The sequence below is a fragment of the Hypomesus nipponensis genome, chromosome 25 (genome assembly GCF_054491055.1).
Source record: "Hypomesus nipponensis isolate SF chromosome 25, ASM5449105v1, whole genome shotgun sequence".
NCBI lineage: Eukaryota > Metazoa > Chordata > Actinopteri > Osmeriformes > Osmeridae > Hypomesus > Hypomesus nipponensis.
In genome coordinates this window covers 8,499,260-8,517,934 of record NC_140385.1, presented here as the reverse complement: position 1 = coordinate 8,517,934, position 18,675 = coordinate 8,499,260, and the positions used below count along the sequence as shown (strand labels likewise).

The 18,675-nt window shown below is 50.1% G+C and overlaps 2 protein-coding genes across 6 annotated transcripts in view; one reads left to right on the top strand and one right to left on the bottom strand.

The window, feature by feature from the left end:
* The window catches only part of sorcs2 (sortilin-related VPS10 domain containing receptor 2), a 214,677-nt gene extending 196,863 nt beyond the window's left edge, over positions 1-17,814 (top strand). The window contains exons 9-27 of one of the 2 annotated variants that reach the window (XM_084691223.1): positions 1,585-1,764; positions 2,820-2,966; positions 4,060-4,162; positions 5,350-5,426; positions 5,563-5,654; positions 7,783-7,890; positions 10,256-10,376; positions 10,487-10,620; positions 10,726-10,854; positions 11,033-11,204; positions 11,403-11,589; positions 11,749-11,882; positions 12,086-12,209; positions 12,737-12,849; positions 13,054-13,176; positions 13,389-13,488; positions 14,158-14,260; positions 14,761-14,906; positions 15,338-17,814. In XM_084691223.1, the coding sequence (XP_084547349.1) occupies positions 1,585-1,764; positions 2,820-2,966; positions 4,060-4,162; positions 5,350-5,426; positions 5,563-5,654; positions 7,783-7,890; positions 10,256-10,376; positions 10,487-10,620; positions 10,726-10,854; positions 11,033-11,204; positions 11,403-11,589; positions 11,749-11,882; positions 12,086-12,209; positions 12,737-12,849; positions 13,054-13,176; positions 13,389-13,488; positions 14,158-14,260; positions 14,761-14,906; positions 15,338-15,402 (2,358 nt within the window). In that variant the 3' untranslated portion in view covers positions 15,403-17,814. Of the gene's footprint in view, positions 1-1,584; positions 1,765-2,819; positions 2,967-4,059; positions 4,163-5,349; positions 5,427-5,562; positions 5,655-7,782; positions 7,891-10,255; positions 10,377-10,486; positions 10,621-10,725; positions 10,855-11,032; positions 11,205-11,402; positions 11,590-11,748; positions 11,883-12,085; positions 12,210-12,736; positions 12,850-13,053; positions 13,177-13,388; positions 13,543-14,157; positions 14,261-14,715; positions 14,907-15,337 lie in introns of both variants that reach the window. The other variant, XM_084691224.1, reaches the window with a different exon arrangement.
* Positions 17,815-17,906: 92 nt separating this feature from the next.
* The window catches only part of afap1 (actin filament associated protein 1), a 52,163-nt gene continuing 51,394 nt past the window's right edge, over positions 17,907-18,675 (bottom strand). For all 4 annotated transcript variants that reach the window (XM_084691227.1, XM_084691226.1, XM_084691225.1 and 1 more), the window contains one exon: positions 17,907-18,262. The gene's annotated coding sequence lies outside the window, so the exon portion shown is untranslated. The remainder of the gene's footprint in view (positions 18,263-18,675) is intronic.

The window sequence follows — 18,675 nt, the reverse complement described above, 5'->3', positions numbered from 1 at the left end:
GTCCGACCCCAGGATGTTTAAGGGCGTACTTGTGAGCATCTGCTTGTCTATTTGTGTGTGCGTGTGTTTGTGAGTGGGGCCGCGTGTGTGTTTATATGCACCTGTGTGTACGTGCGTTCGGCCTAGTGTGTGTGTGTGTGTAAATGCACATGTGTGTGTGTGTGTGTGTGTGAGTGTATGTGCATGCGAGAGTGCGTTTGTGCACAAGATCGGACACCAGCCCAGAGCCCCTGTAGCACAGGCAGGATCTGGCTGTAACACAGGCAGACACACAGCCCTCTCCTGCCTGCACCAGCCTGTGAGGAGACGTCCACCCGGGCGAGCAGCCATCTCCTCAGGCTCCCGGCACACGGCGGGGCTCTCATACGTTTACACTGCACACACACACACACACATGCTCACGCACACACGGGACTTGACGCTAGAAACCCCACACACGCGCGCGCGCGCACCAAGCCGAGCACGTGATGCGCTCTCGCCGATGAAACGAGCGCACTCGCCTACAGTTGCGGCGCACACAGACACGCGATGATTCCCGGTGCCCTTCGCTTTCGCCATCCGTCACTGCGGCGGATGGGCCAAAGCTGTTTTCTACACGCGTCTTTCTATTCACCCGTCACATGAACTCGAGTCACCAAGGTTAAGGGTCTCCACTCAAGATGGATGGCTCCTATCTACTGACATCAGTTGTGTACTCGATGCTGTGACACAGTAGGTGACATTCAGGAGGAAGGACGCTGCCTCTCCGTTGGCCAGCCCCAGGAGCCCCCCAGTGCCGTCTCATAAATCCCAGTGTAATGGAGACGTATGGAGTTCAGAGAGGAGGGGAGGGGATGTCAAAGCGCCGAGATGTCATTTCGAGGCTGCGCTCGACTCGGCTTGACGTCCTTATTTTTGGAAACCCTCCATGTTAATGTAATCAGGGAGGCTTTTATACACAACCCTGACTCGTGATGCAGCTCAGTCACAGTGCACACGCTCACAGATGCACAGATACACACACACACACACACACACAGATACACACACACACACACACAGAGGCACAGACACACACGCACACACAGAGGCACAGACACACACACACAGACAGATACCCACACAAAGAGAGACACACACACAGAGACACACACAGACAGGTGCACACACACACACACAGACATACAGATACATGCACACACAGAGACACACACACTTACTTACAGAGACACACACACACACAGATTGATGAATTCATTTGCATTGAAATGGCAAGACAAACTCAGGCTCTAGCCGGGGCAGAGTGACAACAGTGTTGACCTGAATTGTTTTTTTGAGGGAAGAGCTGGAGTTTTTATCTTTGCCTGCTGCTTATATTAGGAGCCCTGATTTAGAGGGTCTGTCACAGCAGTTGATTGGCTCCATCCTTTCTCTCTGTCATCGTATTTCTCTCTCCCTCCTTTTTTACTTCCTTCTGTCTCTCTCTCTCTTGTCTTCCGTCTCGTCGCTCTCTCTATCCTCAAACTTTTGATGTCGATTGAAAAAGGAAGACGACCCTTCTCTGAGTCGTTGCCTCTCTCCTCCCCCCCCCCCCCCCCCCCCCAGGACGTCCAGATCGTGAGCACAGACGAGAGCCAGGTGTTCCTAGCGCTGCAGGAGTGGTACCAGACGGACACCTACAACCTGTACCTGTCAGACACCCAGGGCGTGTACTACTCCATCGTCCTGGAGAACGTACGCAGCGCCCGGCAGCCTGAGGAGAACACGCTCATCGACATCCTGGAGGTGCGTGTGTGTGTGTGTGTGTGTGTGTGTGTGTGTGTGTGGGAGGAGGGGGAGATGGGGGTGGGGGGGGTAGAGTAGGGGGGTTGAAGGCAATAGTCAAAGTATTGCCAAGGTGTGTGGGTGTGTACGCATGCATAAATGACAAGGCCAAGGAGACTTGGTGTATTGTTTTTCTCATTTCTTTGCTTTTTTGTAAAATTCGGTACAATTTCACTGTATGAATGCTAGCAGGAAATATTCAACCCACCCACTAGTTATATATACAAAGCCTCATCTCCATGGACCCACTTGTTATGTCATGGTCAGTAATTGCCAAGGTAACAGTGATCAAGTCTTCCGGAACATTCTCTGGCTTCCTCTGGTACCCACTGGTCTTCATGACAAACAAATTGTTCTTTTCTAACCCTTCATATGCCGTCACATATGAAGGAAAAATTCACCTTTAATAGAAAAAGAACCCCTATCGGTCAGTTAAAACCAGGCAGAAGCTGGGGAGACATCTTGAGGTACTTTGTTCTTGTTTTACCTACAAAGGCAGATGTTGTACTCCCTGGGATGGGTGGAACCGCGAGAGACTTTGACTTTGATGCGATGTGTCAATGTGTTGATACTGTGCAAACCCCTGATGTGAAAAACAGGGGTGGCGTTACGCCTTTGACTGTGTGTCTCTCCTCCGGAGGGCCATCCATCATTCCACGCGTCGCTGCCGTGTTTTGAAAAGGCTGTGGGAGAGGAGAGGGGGGGGCAGCCAGAAAGAAAAAGAGGAAAGAAGGAAGAAAGAAAAAGCGCAAACGAGTTGGTAGGAGAAGAGAGAGGTAGTGGTCCGTGCAGCTGGGGGCCGTCACTGTAGAACTCATTTCCTCTCCTCCTCTCCCTCGCTCCGGGGGGCACTCTCATTGCAGGAACTGATGGAGAGAGAGAGAAAGAGGGAGAAAGGGCTCTTCTTTTGCAACAAGGAACTGGACCGACTCATTTCATACCCCAAAGCCATTTCAATCTTTCCCTCTTTTTAACTTGACTTTTTTTTCCTCCATTTTCTACGGTTTGATTTCAAGGTGCGAGGGATCAGAGGGGTTTTCCTGGCCAATCAGAAGGTGGAGGGCAAAGTGACAACCCTCATTACCTACAACAAAGGCCGGGACTGGGAGCCTTTGGCCCCGCCCACCACCGACATGAACGGCAAACCAGTCAGCTGCAAGCTGGTGAGTGACCCTCCCCCCCCCCCCCCCACACACACACACACACACACACACACATATATTTACGTAAAGGGAATGGTTTTTGAAGTATTGGGAGGTCATTTTGTCTCCTGAGCTTGACCACTATGAGAGATGTACAAGCTAGATGATTTCACAGACATAAAGAATTTTTCCACTGTACTGTTATTATAGCCTTCACTCGTTCCAGAGGACTCTAACTCAGGAACCACCATGCTTCAACACACAGCATAAGAAAGACGCACACATACATAGATTATATAGTTATAGAAGCACATATATCTTCAAAATGGCCGTCCCCGATTCAAAAAATCAGCCTGCTCGCATTCCCCTCCGTCTCTACAACCTGTCAGTTCAGCCTCCATGACCACACGCTTCCTCGTTCGTCTCACCCCCTGCTCGTCACTTCATCGGGGGCGACGGGTAAGACAGCTTTACGTCTCGCGGTGCCAGCGCATAAAAGCATCCGACGGCTCCAAACCCCAAACACAACCTGTCTTCCTGTCAGGGAACACACAACGAGAGTAACGACCAAGCTAACGTCAGCTAACGGTTGTAACCACGTCTAAATGAAGCCATGTGTCTTAGATTAATGTGCGTAATCTGCCTTTAATCTGCAGCCTAATGGCACCACAAAATCTTTGAAGCGTGCATTTTCTCCGCCGCGCCTGATTTAGTGTTTACTGTCTAGTAGCGGACGAGGGCTATTTGATGGGATGCAGGTGCTGTGTGATAGCATCTGCACGAGAACAAATACAGGCTCCAACACGCTGCACTGATGGCAATTTGACCACGGTTGTTGACCGTAGTTTGAAACTAGAGGTTGACCGCGGATAGAAAGTGAGGTGAACCGCATCAACATTTGCTACACACTCAAATAGAGATCTCTGTCATGAGGGGTTCAGGTGAAACGTTCATTTTATGGCATACTGAAACATGTTTTGGGTGAACTAGTCCTTTAATGCCAGATATTAAACGTGATTTGAGTGAACCATGCCTTTTAATGCCAGATAATACATGTCAACTGGGTAAAGTATCCCTTTAATGAGCCCTAACACAAAGTGACTGCCCCCCTCAGCCTGACTGTCACCTGCACCTCCACTTGCGCTGGGCGGACAACCCTTACGTGTCAGGGACTGTCCACACCAAAGACTCCGCCCCCGGACTCATCATGGGCGCAGGTGAGTTTCAGAACCAACGTCGTCACCATGGTTACCACAACCATTGAGACCTTACACATTCTGGACCGGAGACCTTAGCTGCTGCCTGGCAGAGGGGATTATCTTCCAGGAACCACAGTCACACAGCTCCCTGCTCTGTTGTTCCTGATAGCTCCCAGCTCTGTTGTCTTGATAACTCCCTGCTCTGTTGTCTTGATAACTCCCTGCTCTGTTGTCTTGATAACTCCCTGCTCTGTTGTCTTGATAACTCCCTGCTCTGTTGTCTTGATAACTCCCTGCTCTGTTGTCTTGATAACTCCCTGCTCTGTTGTCTTGATAACTCCCTGCTCTGTTGTCTTGATAACTCCCTGCTCTGTTGTCTTGATAACTCCCTGCTCTGTTGTCTTGATAACTCCCTGCTCTGTTGTCTTGATAACTCCCTGCTCTGTTGTCTTGATAACTCCCTGCCCCGTTGTTCTTGATAGCTCTGTTGTTTTGATAGTTCCATGCTCTGTTTGCCACACACAAAAAAAGCTAAAGGCAGTATAATGGCTGGCCTGTTAGGGTTGCTGTGTGTGAAGGTTGAGGGAGAGGGCTGCACGCTGAACTCACTCAACATCCCTTTTATTAATTCAATACCCGGGGCATTTTTGAGTGGGCACCCTCTGAGGACAGCTATAATAAAGGTCCTGAACCGAGCACCCAGGTGTGTGTGCCTCCCCGCTGGCCCTCCTCGCTCCCATCTTCCCTCCATACCCCTGTTCCAAGAGGGAGAGGAAAATGATCCACCCTTCATCTCCTATGATTTCTCCAGACTGGAGGCTTTGATCCAGGTCTTCCTGGTCACGCCCCCTCTCTTCCACATGCTCTCTATTTTTGGGGGGCTCCGTCAGAGGAGGGTGTTCTTGTGGACAACTTGGCGCTGTTGTAAGGGAGGGGGGTAAAGCTACGCAGGTCCCCTGTAGAGTCCTGTCTTCCCTAACTGCAGCCTGCCACAGGACTGGAGTGCTCTGCTCTCTCTCTCTCTCTCTCTCTCTCTCTCTCTCTCTCTCTCTCTCGCGCTCTCTCGCTCTCGTATTCTCCATGATCTCTGTTTTGTTTTCTGTCTGATTCTCTTTCCCTCGCCTATTCTCTGTGTGTTGCTTTCTCCCTCTCTTCCTTCTCGCTCTCCCTCCTCTCCAACCCTCTGTCTCCTCTCCATCCCTCAGGTAACCTGGGCTCTCAGCTGGTGGAGTACAAGGAGGAGATGTACATCACGTCGGACTGTGGCAAGACCTGGAGACAGGTGACGTCACCGATTACCCCCCCCCAGCTCCGTCTAGAGGCCTCTCATTTTGTTCCCACGGGAATGGCTTCCATGCTTTAGCGCCCCTTCCAGTACCTCATTTCCTGTGTGCGTTTCCGTCCTTCCTGTGTTCAAGGTGTTTGAGGAGGAGCACCATATTCTGTATCTGGACCATGGCGGGGTCATCGTAGCCATCAAGGACACCTCCATCCCCCTCAAGATCCTCAAGTAAGTACTGGAGATACGCCATCAAATACTCCGTCACTACTCGATGCCGAGGCACTCTGCCGTTAGGTCAGACCGGTTGTGATGGAAATCTGATAACACACTGCCTTTGGGATCTTTTCATCTGAGGTGAAGGGTAGTGAGATAGTGTCAATGTTTCATTAACACACGCGCCATAATCATCCTCCACTCACGGCTTTTATAGTAGGAGGCTTCTCGGGGGAAAGCGATGGGGATCTCATCGACAATGACCTTGGCAGATATAGGTTGAATGGAGAATAAAAGATTAAAAAGGAGCGCTCAGGGGTACTCTCATCACCGCCCTTCAATCTGCTGATGTCATCCCCCCCCCCATTTGCATGACGCCACACACAGGTGAACGTCCTGTCTTTCATCGTGCCTCTGTTCCTAACAAAGGACTGTCTAACTGGCTGAGAACACGGCAAGCTGCGTTTACCCACCCTGCATGCTGGTTAGGATGAGCTACCTCCCCATAGAGACAGAGAGACAGACAGAGAGACAGACAGAGAGACAGACAGAGAGACAGACAGAGAGACAGACAGAGAGACAGACAGAGAGAGAGACAGACAGAGAGAGAGACAGACAGAGAGAGAGACAGACAGAGAGAGAGACAGACAGAGAGAGAGAGACAGAGAGAGAGACAGAGAGAGAGACAGAGAGAGAAACAGAGAGAGAGACAGAGAGAGAGACAGAGAGAGAGACAGAGAGAGAGACAGAGACAGAGAGAGAGACAGAGAGGGAGACAGAGAGAGAGAGAGACAGAGAGAGAGACAGAGAGAGAGAGAGAAAGAGACAGAGACCTAAAAGGGAGTGTGTGTGTGTGTGTGTGTGTGTGAGAGAGAGTGTGTGTCAGAGAGAGGGAATGGGACTGAACGGCCTCTCGGTCTATGTTTGGAGAGCCCTCCACTGTGTGAAGGGCCCCTCTTCACTCGGAGAGATCAGCTGCCTGCGACCCTGCTGGGCCCACACCGCGTCCCAAAAACCAGCCAGCACACAAGGGCTCTTCCACACTCCGATCAGAGCCGATCCACTCCCCTGCCAGCCTCGGACAGAGGAGAGCATCCATCCATGCCACCGCCACCCCTGACACCCCGGGCTTGGCTCCAATGACGGTGGATCATTCCTGGCACCTGCGAAACGAAAACCCTAAGTGGATGTGTTCTCAGCCTCTCATCCGCCCTCCTCGGGCCCCGAGTCAATTAGGAATGCAAAAGGAACATCCCGGGAAACGAGAGACTTTGCATAAAATGCGTAGGCCTGTATATGCCATGGTTCTGCTATTTACACAGTACACAAGCCTTGATTTGTTAGCATGTGTTATATGGAGTGAGGGATAAAGAGGGCATTGGCTTTGTGAAATTATTAGAAAATAATCAAACTCTCCCATTTGATTAGTGTGAGGGGAAATGACTTTTTTTTCAGATAAAGGAGGGGAATGGAGAAATAAAGACATGGAGAACCAGAGGATGTGTGTGTGTGTGTGTGTGCACACGTGGAAAAGAATAAATCGTATTTACCACAGAGACAGAATCTTAAAGCGGCAGCATAGACAGGCATCCTCTATAGCTAATTCTCGCTTAGTAAGGCTGGTGCTAGCGCCGGGATATCTCCAGTCTGTCAGCTGCCCTTCCTGCTCCTGCAGTGATTAGCGAGTCACACAGCCATGAGTCTCGTTAACACATCAGTCGTAGAGTCTGCAAGTCTTTTTATAATGTCGCTCAATTCAATATTGATTGCTTTCCATGGTACAACACAGCTTACACAAAGCTACGCTAGCAACTGGTGACTGCTGCAGCAATGGAGGATACACACAGGCTAGCACAGACTTTGGCTTTGTACATATTAGGCAGTTATATCCCTTTTCCTCCTGACTTTTTGAATAAGTTGGAAGTCTGTGTTAAGGGCCAAACTTTCCGACCATTGCTTTATAATTTCAGTCAACACAACCGAGTTGTTTTCAAGTTAAAGCTACAACACGGGTGTATTTTCTTTGCACTCATCAATTTTGGCCTGCGTCAACATGGGAGGTGAAAATCCCCCAAATAGCGTTGGTCTTGGAACCAAGACGGTTCATGAAAAAAACAAAGTGTTTTTCTGTTCTTCTCCCCAGGTTCAGTATTGACGAGGGGCGGACATGGACCATCCATAACTTCACCAGCACGTCTGTGTTTGTGGACGGACTGCTGAGCGAGCCAGGGGACGAGACGCTGGTCATGACGTGAGTCGGAGCTCAGAAGTGCTCTCCAGTTTTATACATCTTTGATCGCGGTCCCCTCAGGTAGGGCCTGGTATGAACATGTGTGTTCCACGTTCACACAGTCCCTCTTCAACTCAGGAAGCTCCACTGCTCACGACAACAACAGATTGGTTCGCCAGCTCTGCCAATATCACATCACTTTGTGATTTGTTCGCAATCACACGGGGGAAGGTGTCTGTGACACCTTATTAACCTCCTACCCTGCTGGGCTGGGTCTACTTCCTGGCACCTCCGGCCGCTTAGCCCTCTCTCTCAACCTGCTGGGCTGGGTCTACTTCCTGGCACCTCCGGCCGCTTAGCCCTCTCTCTCAACCTGCTGGGCTGGGTCTACTTCCTGGAACCTTTTTTATTTTATAAGGAGCTTAGGGAGCAGGAGGTGATCCAGCCACCTGCCCAGATGTTGGTTTAAGGAGCCCCGGGGTGAGCTCCTCACATACACCCCCTCCAGCTGCTGGAGAGGAAGGGGCCGGCCAATTTAACGGTGCTCCTCGCGATCATTTTCGCCTGCGATTTTCCAGCGCCTTGCTCCATCCGGAGGGGTTGATTGGCTCACACGCCGAGGGAGAATAAGGGAATGATCTCTTTCTCTCCCTCAATGGCTCTCAATTCCCTCTTTCTCGTTCTCTTTCCGTTTGGCATCTCTCTCCTCCTAGCCTTCTTTCCCTTCATTCTCTCTGGCTCTCTGTCTCTTTCTCGTTCTCACACTTTCTCCCTCCCTATTCCTTGCTAAATCTTTCCATCAAGAGGCTCCGGCCGCGTCATCACTTCTCTCTGCCCCCGATGTCCGTAGATAAGAAGTATTTCACTCCGACGCCCGAGGATGGGCCGAAATGAGGATTGGACCAAATCAGAAGCGTGGCCTGCAGCTCAACAAATCTTCTCGACGTCTTTCTCAGGCGGTGCGCAGAAACGCGCGCGCCCTTGACACACACACACATGCGTACCACCCCTCGACACCCAAGTCATCATGTTCCTCCTCTGAGATATGGCATTGGTGGAGTCGAGCAGGGCACAGCTGGTGGCCCGCATGGATGTCACCTCGGGTTTCTTTTCCAGCTCCAGAGGTTGTTCGGACAGAGCTGGACAGCTCCATGACGAGTTAGAACAGTCACTTAGCACCAAGGACAGGCAAGGGAGGTGGAGGTGACACTGCTCACACTGGTAATGATGGAACATCGTCATCTGTGTGACCGGACATAATGGGGCTTTCTACCATGGGTTTAACATGGGAGAGCGAGAGAGAGAGAGCAGAGAGGGGTGGGGGGGAGGTATTTGTCTTTTTAATGATCCGCTCAGGCAACATTGTTTTACATTTTCATTAAGTTTTTTTTTTCATCCAAAGCAACACACAATTAGGGCACGGTAGCAAGTTCAGTCCTTACCCAAAATGTGTGGAAGTATTTCAATGGTTGGAGCCAAGAAACGGCATTCAGGAACTCACAAGAACAAAGTGAGGAAGATCTGAACCAGACACAGTTCAATGAAGTCGTACATGATTAACGTACAGGTAGAGGTGAGAGAGAGAGATGAGGGAGACACAGACTAAAAGGCCATAAGGACTGAGCCCATAGGAGATAGTATTCCGCATGTACAGTACTGTCCATTACAGAGGACTAAATGACTAAAACAGTATGTTTCCCAGTGGGGGCCGTCCATCATTCTTTTCAGTAGCATCAGTCAATATGTGTTATCCACACATTCCCCCTATTAGGAGTTAAACAACTCCTTGAAGAACAAAACAACATATGTCAGGTCTGTCGACGCGTTAACACACCAATCTGCTGCGAATACGGTCTTCCACAGATGGGCCCAGACAATCCCGAGATTCCGAGGAGCGAGGGAACGTTTGTTCTTTCCTCGCCGTTTTATCCAATGGCACATCGCCTTCTACTGGCCGCATGTGGGAACTGCACTCAGAACTCGCATGAATCCTGAACAACCAAATTAGTCCTAAGTGATACAATTACTCTGAAGCAATTTATTTATGTCAAGAACAAGCGGACAATGGAAGGGCCATCTGCGTCTTTGACGAACAGAGTGCGGCCCATTAGGAACGTGAAGTACGGGAGCGCTGGGGTGAGACCCGCCTCGTTAGACGAGTTCACAAGCACAATCTGATTGAGGAGTTGTCACAGTGGTCTCTTTGCCAAGGGCCCCGATTGGGTAGGAATAGTCACATGACCGCGGGGCCAGGAAATGGTTGAGCAGTCACATCTCGCAATGGAATAGTGCGGTCTTTATGTGGATGGATGAATGGATGGATGCATAGAGGAGGTCAAAACAATAGATGGATCTGACTTTCGTGTGTGTGTGTGTGTGTGTCCAGGGTCTTTGGGCACATCAGCTACAGGTCAGACTGGGAGCTGGTGAAGGTCGACTTCAGACAGTCTTTCCCTCGACAGTGCACAGAGGCAGATTACGAGTCCTGGAAACTCACTGACCTGCAGGTACCAAACAGACACGCACACACTCTCACTCACGTTGACAGTTACGCACATTCACCCGTAAATAACCTGTGACCCCCCCCCCCCCTCCCCCTTGACTGTCGTACATGCAGGGAGAGAAGTGCATTATGGGCCAGGAGAGAAGCTTCCGTCGGAGGAAGGAGACAGCGTTCTGTATCAAGGGGCAGAGCTACACCTCTGCCCTCACCTCCAAACCCTGCCCCTGTACTGAGAAGGACTTCAACTGGTGAGACACGAAACGCCAACGCTGCCTGCGCCCAGGGAATGTTTCCAATACATTCTGTCAAGCAATACAGGACAGCTTTGACATAGGTGTTGTGTGTGGGTGTAGTGACTATGGCTTCGAGCGCGCCCAGACTCTGAAGACGGAGGGTGAGCGCTGCTTCGCTGACTTCTGGCACGACCCCGATGCCCCCCCAGAGGACTGCCACCTGGGACACACCTACGAGTCCAGCACAGGGTGAGACACACACACACACACAAGCCCACAAGCCATGCATGCTGACCTTCATTTTAGAGAACCGCCCAGCCATACCGGCCGCAGCCACCTGTACAGGACCGTGTACTTAGGCACAGCTCGTCATTCCCCCGCACCCCTCTCTCCCTGACGTTGGTACGTCCCGCGTGTTGTGCGACAGGTACAGGAAGGTGGTGTCGAACGTGTGCGAGGGGGGGGTGAACAAGCAGCAGAGCTCCAAGCAGCACCCCTGCCCCATCCTCCCGCCCAGCGGACTGCAGCTGGGAATCAAGGGCCAGATGCTGGCCGTGGCCCCGGGCGACGACATCACCTTCATCATTCACCAGGAAGAGGTGGGGAAGAACAGGATGAAGAGGCAGAGAACGAGGGAGGGGAGGGGGAGTTTTGAAAGACATCTGTTTAAACGAGTGTGTTTGCACGTCTGTCTGTTTGAGAGATGGAGACTGAGAGATGGTGTATTTGCTCGCGTCATCGCCAAGTATGGGATAAGCCTGATTTAGGGGGATTCTGATATCTTGTTGATTTTCCAGGGAGACACGGGCAGTACCAAGTACCAGGTGGACCTGGGGGACGGGGTCCGGGCCATCTACCAGAACCTGACGGTGACAGATGAGCCCATCCAGCACCGCTACGAGAGGCTGGGAGTTTACAGGGTCACGGTCAAGGCAGAGAACATAGCTGGACACGACCAGGACACCATATTCATCCAGGTCACAGGTCAGCCACACCTCTCTGGGGAAGGATGTTACTGGGCAGAATACTGGAACCCCACCATCTCATTGGCTGGTTCAGTAATGTTCGTATGACAAGAAACAAACACAAATCAACTGATATTACAAGGAACTTGGGATGTTGACCCCTACCCTTGTCCCTCAGCCCCCCTACAGGAAGTGCATCTGGAAGTGGTTCCCATAGCCGGACAGAACCAGGAAGTAAACCTGACCGCTGTGGTCTTACCCAGGGAGGCTAACATGACCGTGTTCTACTGGTGGATAGGAGACAGCCTGCAGGTGAGGTTCTCCTGTCAAGGACGATTTAGATGAAACCACTCTTCAGCCAACTCCAGGAAGTGAAGCTATTTCACTTTGCAAAGGCTCCTAACTAAGACCTTATACCTTTATGATAGTTAAGCTACAAATGTTGTTTCAATGTCTCTTCGACGTCGGTCGGAGTCCTTTCTTGACGTTCTCCTTGATGTTCTCCTAACGTGAAGCCCAAGCTCTCCCTGGAGAACAGCCTCCTGACCCGGTTCCCCGAGACGGGCGAGGTGTCGGTCAGCGTGCAGGCCTCCAGCGGACGCTCCATGGTCCAGGACACCAAGACCGTCCGCGTCTACGGTAACCCTCCCCCACCAGGAACATTCACAAGGAAACGTCACTCGCCGTTGAATATTTCAACGTGCCGAGGTCGCGCTATGAAGTCACGGTGTAAACACAGAAGATGACCTTCCGCGACAATGTCCTCAGGCTCCTTTTCTTGTCGGTTTTTCGCAACTGTGGAAGGGTCTCATCGGGGGATTATGTCACTTTACCCATGAATGAATATGGATGAGATTGGGACTGGGAAGGGCCTTGATTTATTCATCAGAATGAGCTAAGTGGGAGCCTCTGTTGTCATGTCTCTTACCCCAGGAGAGGTGTTAGCTTTCAGAACAACTTGCTCAGTTGTAACAGTCTCTGAACACCCGTGTATCCATCTGATCTATCTTAAGGGTCACTGGCATGATACCAATGTAAACACCTGCTTCAGAAGAACCTTTATATCGGCAAATGGCCCTAAAACGAACGTAGGTAAACAAAAGTGTATGTAACACGTGTATGTGACGTCAGTTTATTGACTTCCTGCTACTGTCATCCAATCCCAGAGCACTTCCAGGTCATCCCCCTGAGTTTCAGCAGCAACCTAGACAGGTTCAACCCTGACATCCCAGAGTGGAGGGAGGACGTGGGCCAAGTGGTCACCAAGACACTAGCCAAGGTGGGTCACCCTCAGGTCACCAGCCCTCTCCTGGGGTTGACCTCTGCTCCTTCACTCCCTCGCTAGCTTTTAGGCGGCCAGCTGGCTTTGACCGAGGAGTGAATTTGAACTCATTCGACTGGGTCACACACAAACACGCGTTGTAGATGTGTAGCGGTGTGTCTTCAGACGGAACGATACCATTGACCTTTGACCCCCCCTCAGATCACCGGCATCCCCCAGGAGTCTCTGGTTACCATGGTGAAGCCGGGCCTGCCCACCAGGGCCGACCTGTATATCCTGCCGCTGGAGAGCAAACAGGCCAAGAGGAGCGTGTTTGTGGATAAGGTAACGCTCTCCTTTCTTCTCTCTGTGTCTCTCTCTCTGTCTCTCTCTCTGTCTCTCTCTCTGTCTCTGTCTCTCTGTCTCTCTGTCTCTCTCTGTCTCTCTCTCGTCTCCCTCGATATATACATATACCCAGACTTCTGACAGTTTTAGAATTGTAAGAGTGAAATGTCACTTATAAAAAATTTAAAAAACGGTCTTGTTGTTGTTGACAGCGTGTGCCAGCTATCAAGCAGGCGTTCAATGAGAACAACGTGAGCTTTGTGGTTCGGGGAGGCCTCCTGGTGCTGGTGACCCTCGCAGACCCCAACTCAGGTAAACCTACAGTATCTACCGACTCCACACATAAACAAGATACCCCCTCACACGGCACAGCACCACTATGAAACTATGACACGTTCAGGGCAACAATTTCACAGTCGTTATGTATTTCTACGATTTGACCGAATCAAAAGCGTTTCCTGTATCGATCTGTTTTCAAAGGAGTAGTAACAAATGCCTGGTCCACAAGAGCGACCGACACGCGAGTCGTCTCTGACCACAGTATGTCTCGTCGCCCCCCGGCAGTTTGACCTCATTTTCCCAGATCTCCAAATGGAACTGAGTTCTTACCCCAGCGTGGCTGTTCTCAGATCTGCTCTCTTCCTTCTGCTGGTAGTCATCCTACTTCCTGTGTTGGGCTCAGTTACTCTGCAGTGGATCAACTCTAGCTTGATCCCGACTCTAGAGGGTGACTAGCTGGTCTCACCTGATCTCTTCTGCGCTGTCTGAACATGGCGCTCTTCTGATCCTATGCTAAACTTGGATTTGGCTTTCCCTTTTGGTGTGGTGTGTGTGTGTGTGTGTGTTTGATCACAACTGGGTAGCGATTGCAGTTCTTTGCATACACGTATGTGGATGTCCGTAAGTGTACACGTGTGTGTGGGTGTATTCATACTGTAAGTTGGTGAGTTCATGACCTTCCATCCTGACCTGTGACCTCAGGTTCTGGAGGGGGCGTGGCCGGGCCTGGCCTGTGGGCGTTGGCCGTCATCTTCCTCATCGGCCTCATCGCCTCTGGCTCCTTCATCCTCTACAAGTTCAAAAGGTAGGCGTCCAACTGCTCCGGCATGCTTTCATCCCTTCGACCCTTACTGAACCAACATGTCTGGAGCCCAATAGGAAATCGACAGTCACTTGCATGGTGAAAGGTTACTAGGGGTGATGAAGCAAGTTATCGTACGGAACATAGATTTGGAAACTGCTAACTGTTGATTTGAACTGACTGAAGCACTGCAGGGCAAGCATGAAGAACCATCTCTGAAGCAAAGCGTGGAGATAGATGATACTATCGATAAATGCCTGCTAGGAAATTGAGGACTGTATTTGCATGCTCATAGTTTGATACACAACTGCACTGGCCAACAGGGCTTCTAATACCCACCTGTAGACCAATAGGAACCTTCCCCTGCATCCCTACTCACTGGCACCAACTCACTCAACATGAAATGTGAAACTACAAAGGCCCCATTTCTTACCCTCCGAAAACTACAAATCCTACAGTTCCTGGCTCAGGACTGAGGACGCCTATCCGCCGCTGTTTTTCAGGAAGCTGCCGGGCCGGAACGTGTACGCCCAGATGCACAACGAGAAGGAGCAGGAGATGACCAGCCCGGTGAGCCACAGCGAGGACACGCAGCACATCATCCAGGGGGAGGAGTTCATCGACGACGACCTGGACTCCCAGACTCTAGGTAACCCGGCCGGAGGTAGCCCCGCCTTCCGTCCCCTTATACGGACTAGCCCCTCCCCCCACCACCTCCACCACTACTACTAACACCACCAAGCCAGCTTACAACCACAGCACTGCCAAGGTACCGGAGCCCTTCTGTCTGAATCACCAAAACACTGATTGACTCTACTTACCTTAGGTTCTAGTTACTAGACTCTGACTCGTGTTACAGGCTAACTGGAATGTAAAGGATTGTTATGAAAGGGAAATATGATATTCTAAGTAATCAAACAGAGATGGATGTGTTAGAGAGAAGTGATTGCTGGGGAGTTGGGTTTTCTATCCAGATGCATGATCTGTAGTAGTCGGTTGAACACACCTGTACTTAACTTGTTGAACCCTGGGCTCATCCTTTTTCCCCCGACCTTTTTCTTTCTCCACTCTGTCGCCCAGGTAACCATTCGGGCGTGGTCCTGAGCATCAACTCCAGAGAGCTGCACAGCTACCTGACCAGCTGATGGGCCCCGCCGCGTGCTAACGTGCTAACAGGCTAGCCAGCTAACGAGCACAGGGACTCTCCTCTCTACTCTGCCTTCTTCAGCCCTGCCCACACCCCCCCCCCCACGCACACACCCGGCCCTCAGCTCCCCCTCACCCCCCCCCCCCCCCCTTCCAGACCCTCCCACTCCCTCAAGAACGAGGAGAGCCCAACATGGTGATGCGGCCAAGAAGTCGTTTTTCCTCCATCTCCTCCGACTCCCCTCTTCCCCAGGGCCTCCCTTGTTCACTCGCCCTGTGGAGCCCTCCCAGCTGGCCTCGCTCCTGAACTCTCTCCCCCACAACGTGCCCCGGGGGCTGGGCCACTTTGCTTCCCCCCCCCCAGTGTCCTTTGCACCTCGTGTCGTGTTTTTGCTCAGTGTGTTCTCATTGGCTAACTCCGCTGATCTGGAGGCGGGACGCGGGCCAGTCAGTGCAGAGAGAGATACGATGACATCACGCGATGTTGTGACACTTACTTCCTGTATCTGTTGTGATCTACGACCCCCGTCTCCCTCAGACACACGCACCAGATTCACAGGCCAGGACAGGGTGGTCCCCACCACAGGTGAGATGAGACTGTGACCAAAAGGCCAATAGTAACAGCCTGTGTTATGGGTCCGTTAGCAGAATGCTAAGCTGATTCCAGACATGGGCGACAGGAGTCCTTCTGATCAACCTCTTTTTCCCTCTCTGGTTGAAGCAAGAGGCTCTGATGAGTTTGGGCCATTTTTCATTTGACATTGTCTCTTTCTCTCACTCTTTCTCTCACTCTTTATATCTGTCTTGTATCGCTCTCTCTTTATCTATGTACGTTTCTCTCTGAAACACACTCTTCATTGTCTTCAAAATTACATGCAATAATGCTCTTTCTCAGGAAAGAATTACATCGGATGCCCCTTATTAGCAGACTCCATTGGAAACGTACATAACTGAAACACTGTGGCCTCGTGTCTGCAGTTACCGTTACGGTCACTAGGGGGTGGTGTTGCACTTTGATGAATTCCCAAACAGTACATATAACATGATGCATTTGGTGGAATCTTTATACACAGGAAATTATTTTACTCAAACCATCTTTCTTTTCACAGTACAAACTCGCTCGTTTGGTTGGTTATGAAATCGTTGTCTCCTTTGGTGTTTCATGGTTCTTGGTGACAGTTTGTGTGATTGTGTAGAATGACCAGCACCCAGCATGTCGACTCCCCGGGTAGAGCCTATCATGTGTCTCACCGTGCCCAAACCAAGCAGAGTCCTGCTCCCATGGACATTCATTATTTGGGAACTCACTAACAGTTTGACGCCCTCTAACCACTGCTAAATGTACCGCCCTCTCCCCCCCCCCCCCCCCCCCTCCCTCCGGAGACAAGGTTGTTGTCATGGAAACAAATGGGCATGGCTGTCTTTTTTTAAATGAGCCTATATTAGGCATTGGCCAGTGGTGGTGTATGTCTCCGTAGAATTTGGTTTTATTGTATATAGTTGTGTATATATGAACGACAACAGCCGTCTGTACATAGGCCCACGTACACAGGACTGTGAGGACTTTACACTAATACCAAAATACACCCTTTTTTTCTTCAAGCCCCCATCCTCGGTTGAAAACTTGCTCCCAGCGAGAAGGTCATTGCCTGCTTTTAGTCAACAATCGTTTGACATCATTTCAGCGTGTAGGTGTGGTCATTTCACGCCCCTGCTTGTGGTAGTTATTTTTCCGTAATCATCGGTAACTGGAAAGGAGCTCATGGTGTTGCATCTACAATATTCACTTTTAGAACACACACACACTACAAAATGTGTATGTTTTTTAAACGCGTTTTCTTATCTCATTTTTGTAACCATTGGTCGGTACATATTTGTCTTTCTGCTGCAATCTTTTCATGTTCTCTAACGATGTAACTGGTTTGCACAGTTTTGGAAGGAAGGAAAGGTTTTCTTGTCATGTTTAGTAGTTGTCCTCCACACTCAGAGGCCCCCGTCCTGAGGGGTATGAAGGAGCCAGAGCAGGTACGCAGGTCTGGAACAGCATCAAGCTGCTGTCAGCCCTTCTGGGGTTTGACACAGACAGACTCAAGGTCACACTGGTCACTTCTAACAGGCTTGTGTTTTTCTCATATGTTGTACATACGCTCACGTTTGGCTTGTTTTTTCTCGTGATGTGTAGTCTGATATGATTTGTTTCCCTTATTGAAAGGGGACAGGAGGGGGGGTGTACTAAATCTGATATTTGTGAAGGACGTTCACTGTTGATGACACAAACTATGTGAAATTGACCGCACAGTTCTATTAATATTTAGTTTGTTTGATTTTTTGGCATAAAAATGTTTGAAGTCTTCAATGGGAAGCATAGTGCACTTAACCTGCATTCTGGAATAAAATCACTCCCATAACTGTACATTGTTAGTTTTTGTATCATATTTGGCTTGTCGAGGCATGCAGCTAAGGGGACTACAGTAACACAACCAGTTAGCACACAAACTAGAGATGTTTGTAAAGAGGTTTAATACTTATGTACAGTTGTTTGTCACCAAGTCAGCGACTGTCTGAGTACTAGAACGAAGTAGAAAATGTCTAAGGTGCAAAACAAACAATAGATTTTTTCCCCCCTTACCCCACTGAAAAACAATCCTTCTCCTCCATAGAACCCCTTCCACAAAACTACGTACAATGGGTTCACATTTATCAACATCACCTGTGATCGGCCCATGTCAAGGCAGTTTGAGAAGGAAGCAGGGCGTCAGAGTTGACCTCTGGGAAATTTCCGGATGTAATCCCTCTCACATTCCTCTTCTAATGGTAACATGCAGACTATCTCTAGCTGGTAGAAATGTGGAGCTAAAACTGAAATGACAGAAAAAGGGGATACAAATGGATATACACAGTGAAATAAAACACCTTTGGTGGGTCATACTAATCAGCCAATAGTCCCCAAAACATGCCAGTACGGATCACCAAAACAACCCAATAGCCCCCAAACATGCCAATATGGATAACCAACCCTTCCCAAAAGATGCCAGTATGGATATCCCAAACATGCCAATATGGATAACCAAAACAGCCCAATAGTACCCAAAACATGCCAGTACAACAACCCAAAAAGTGTCTAAAACATGCCTGTACAGATACACAAAGCAAACCTATCCATAGGTACGGTTGGTTGTCCTTACAAGGATGTTTTGGGCACTATTCAGTTGGTTTGGGTGACATTGGTATCTGTAATGGCATGTTTTGGCTTATTTGGGATGATTAGAATG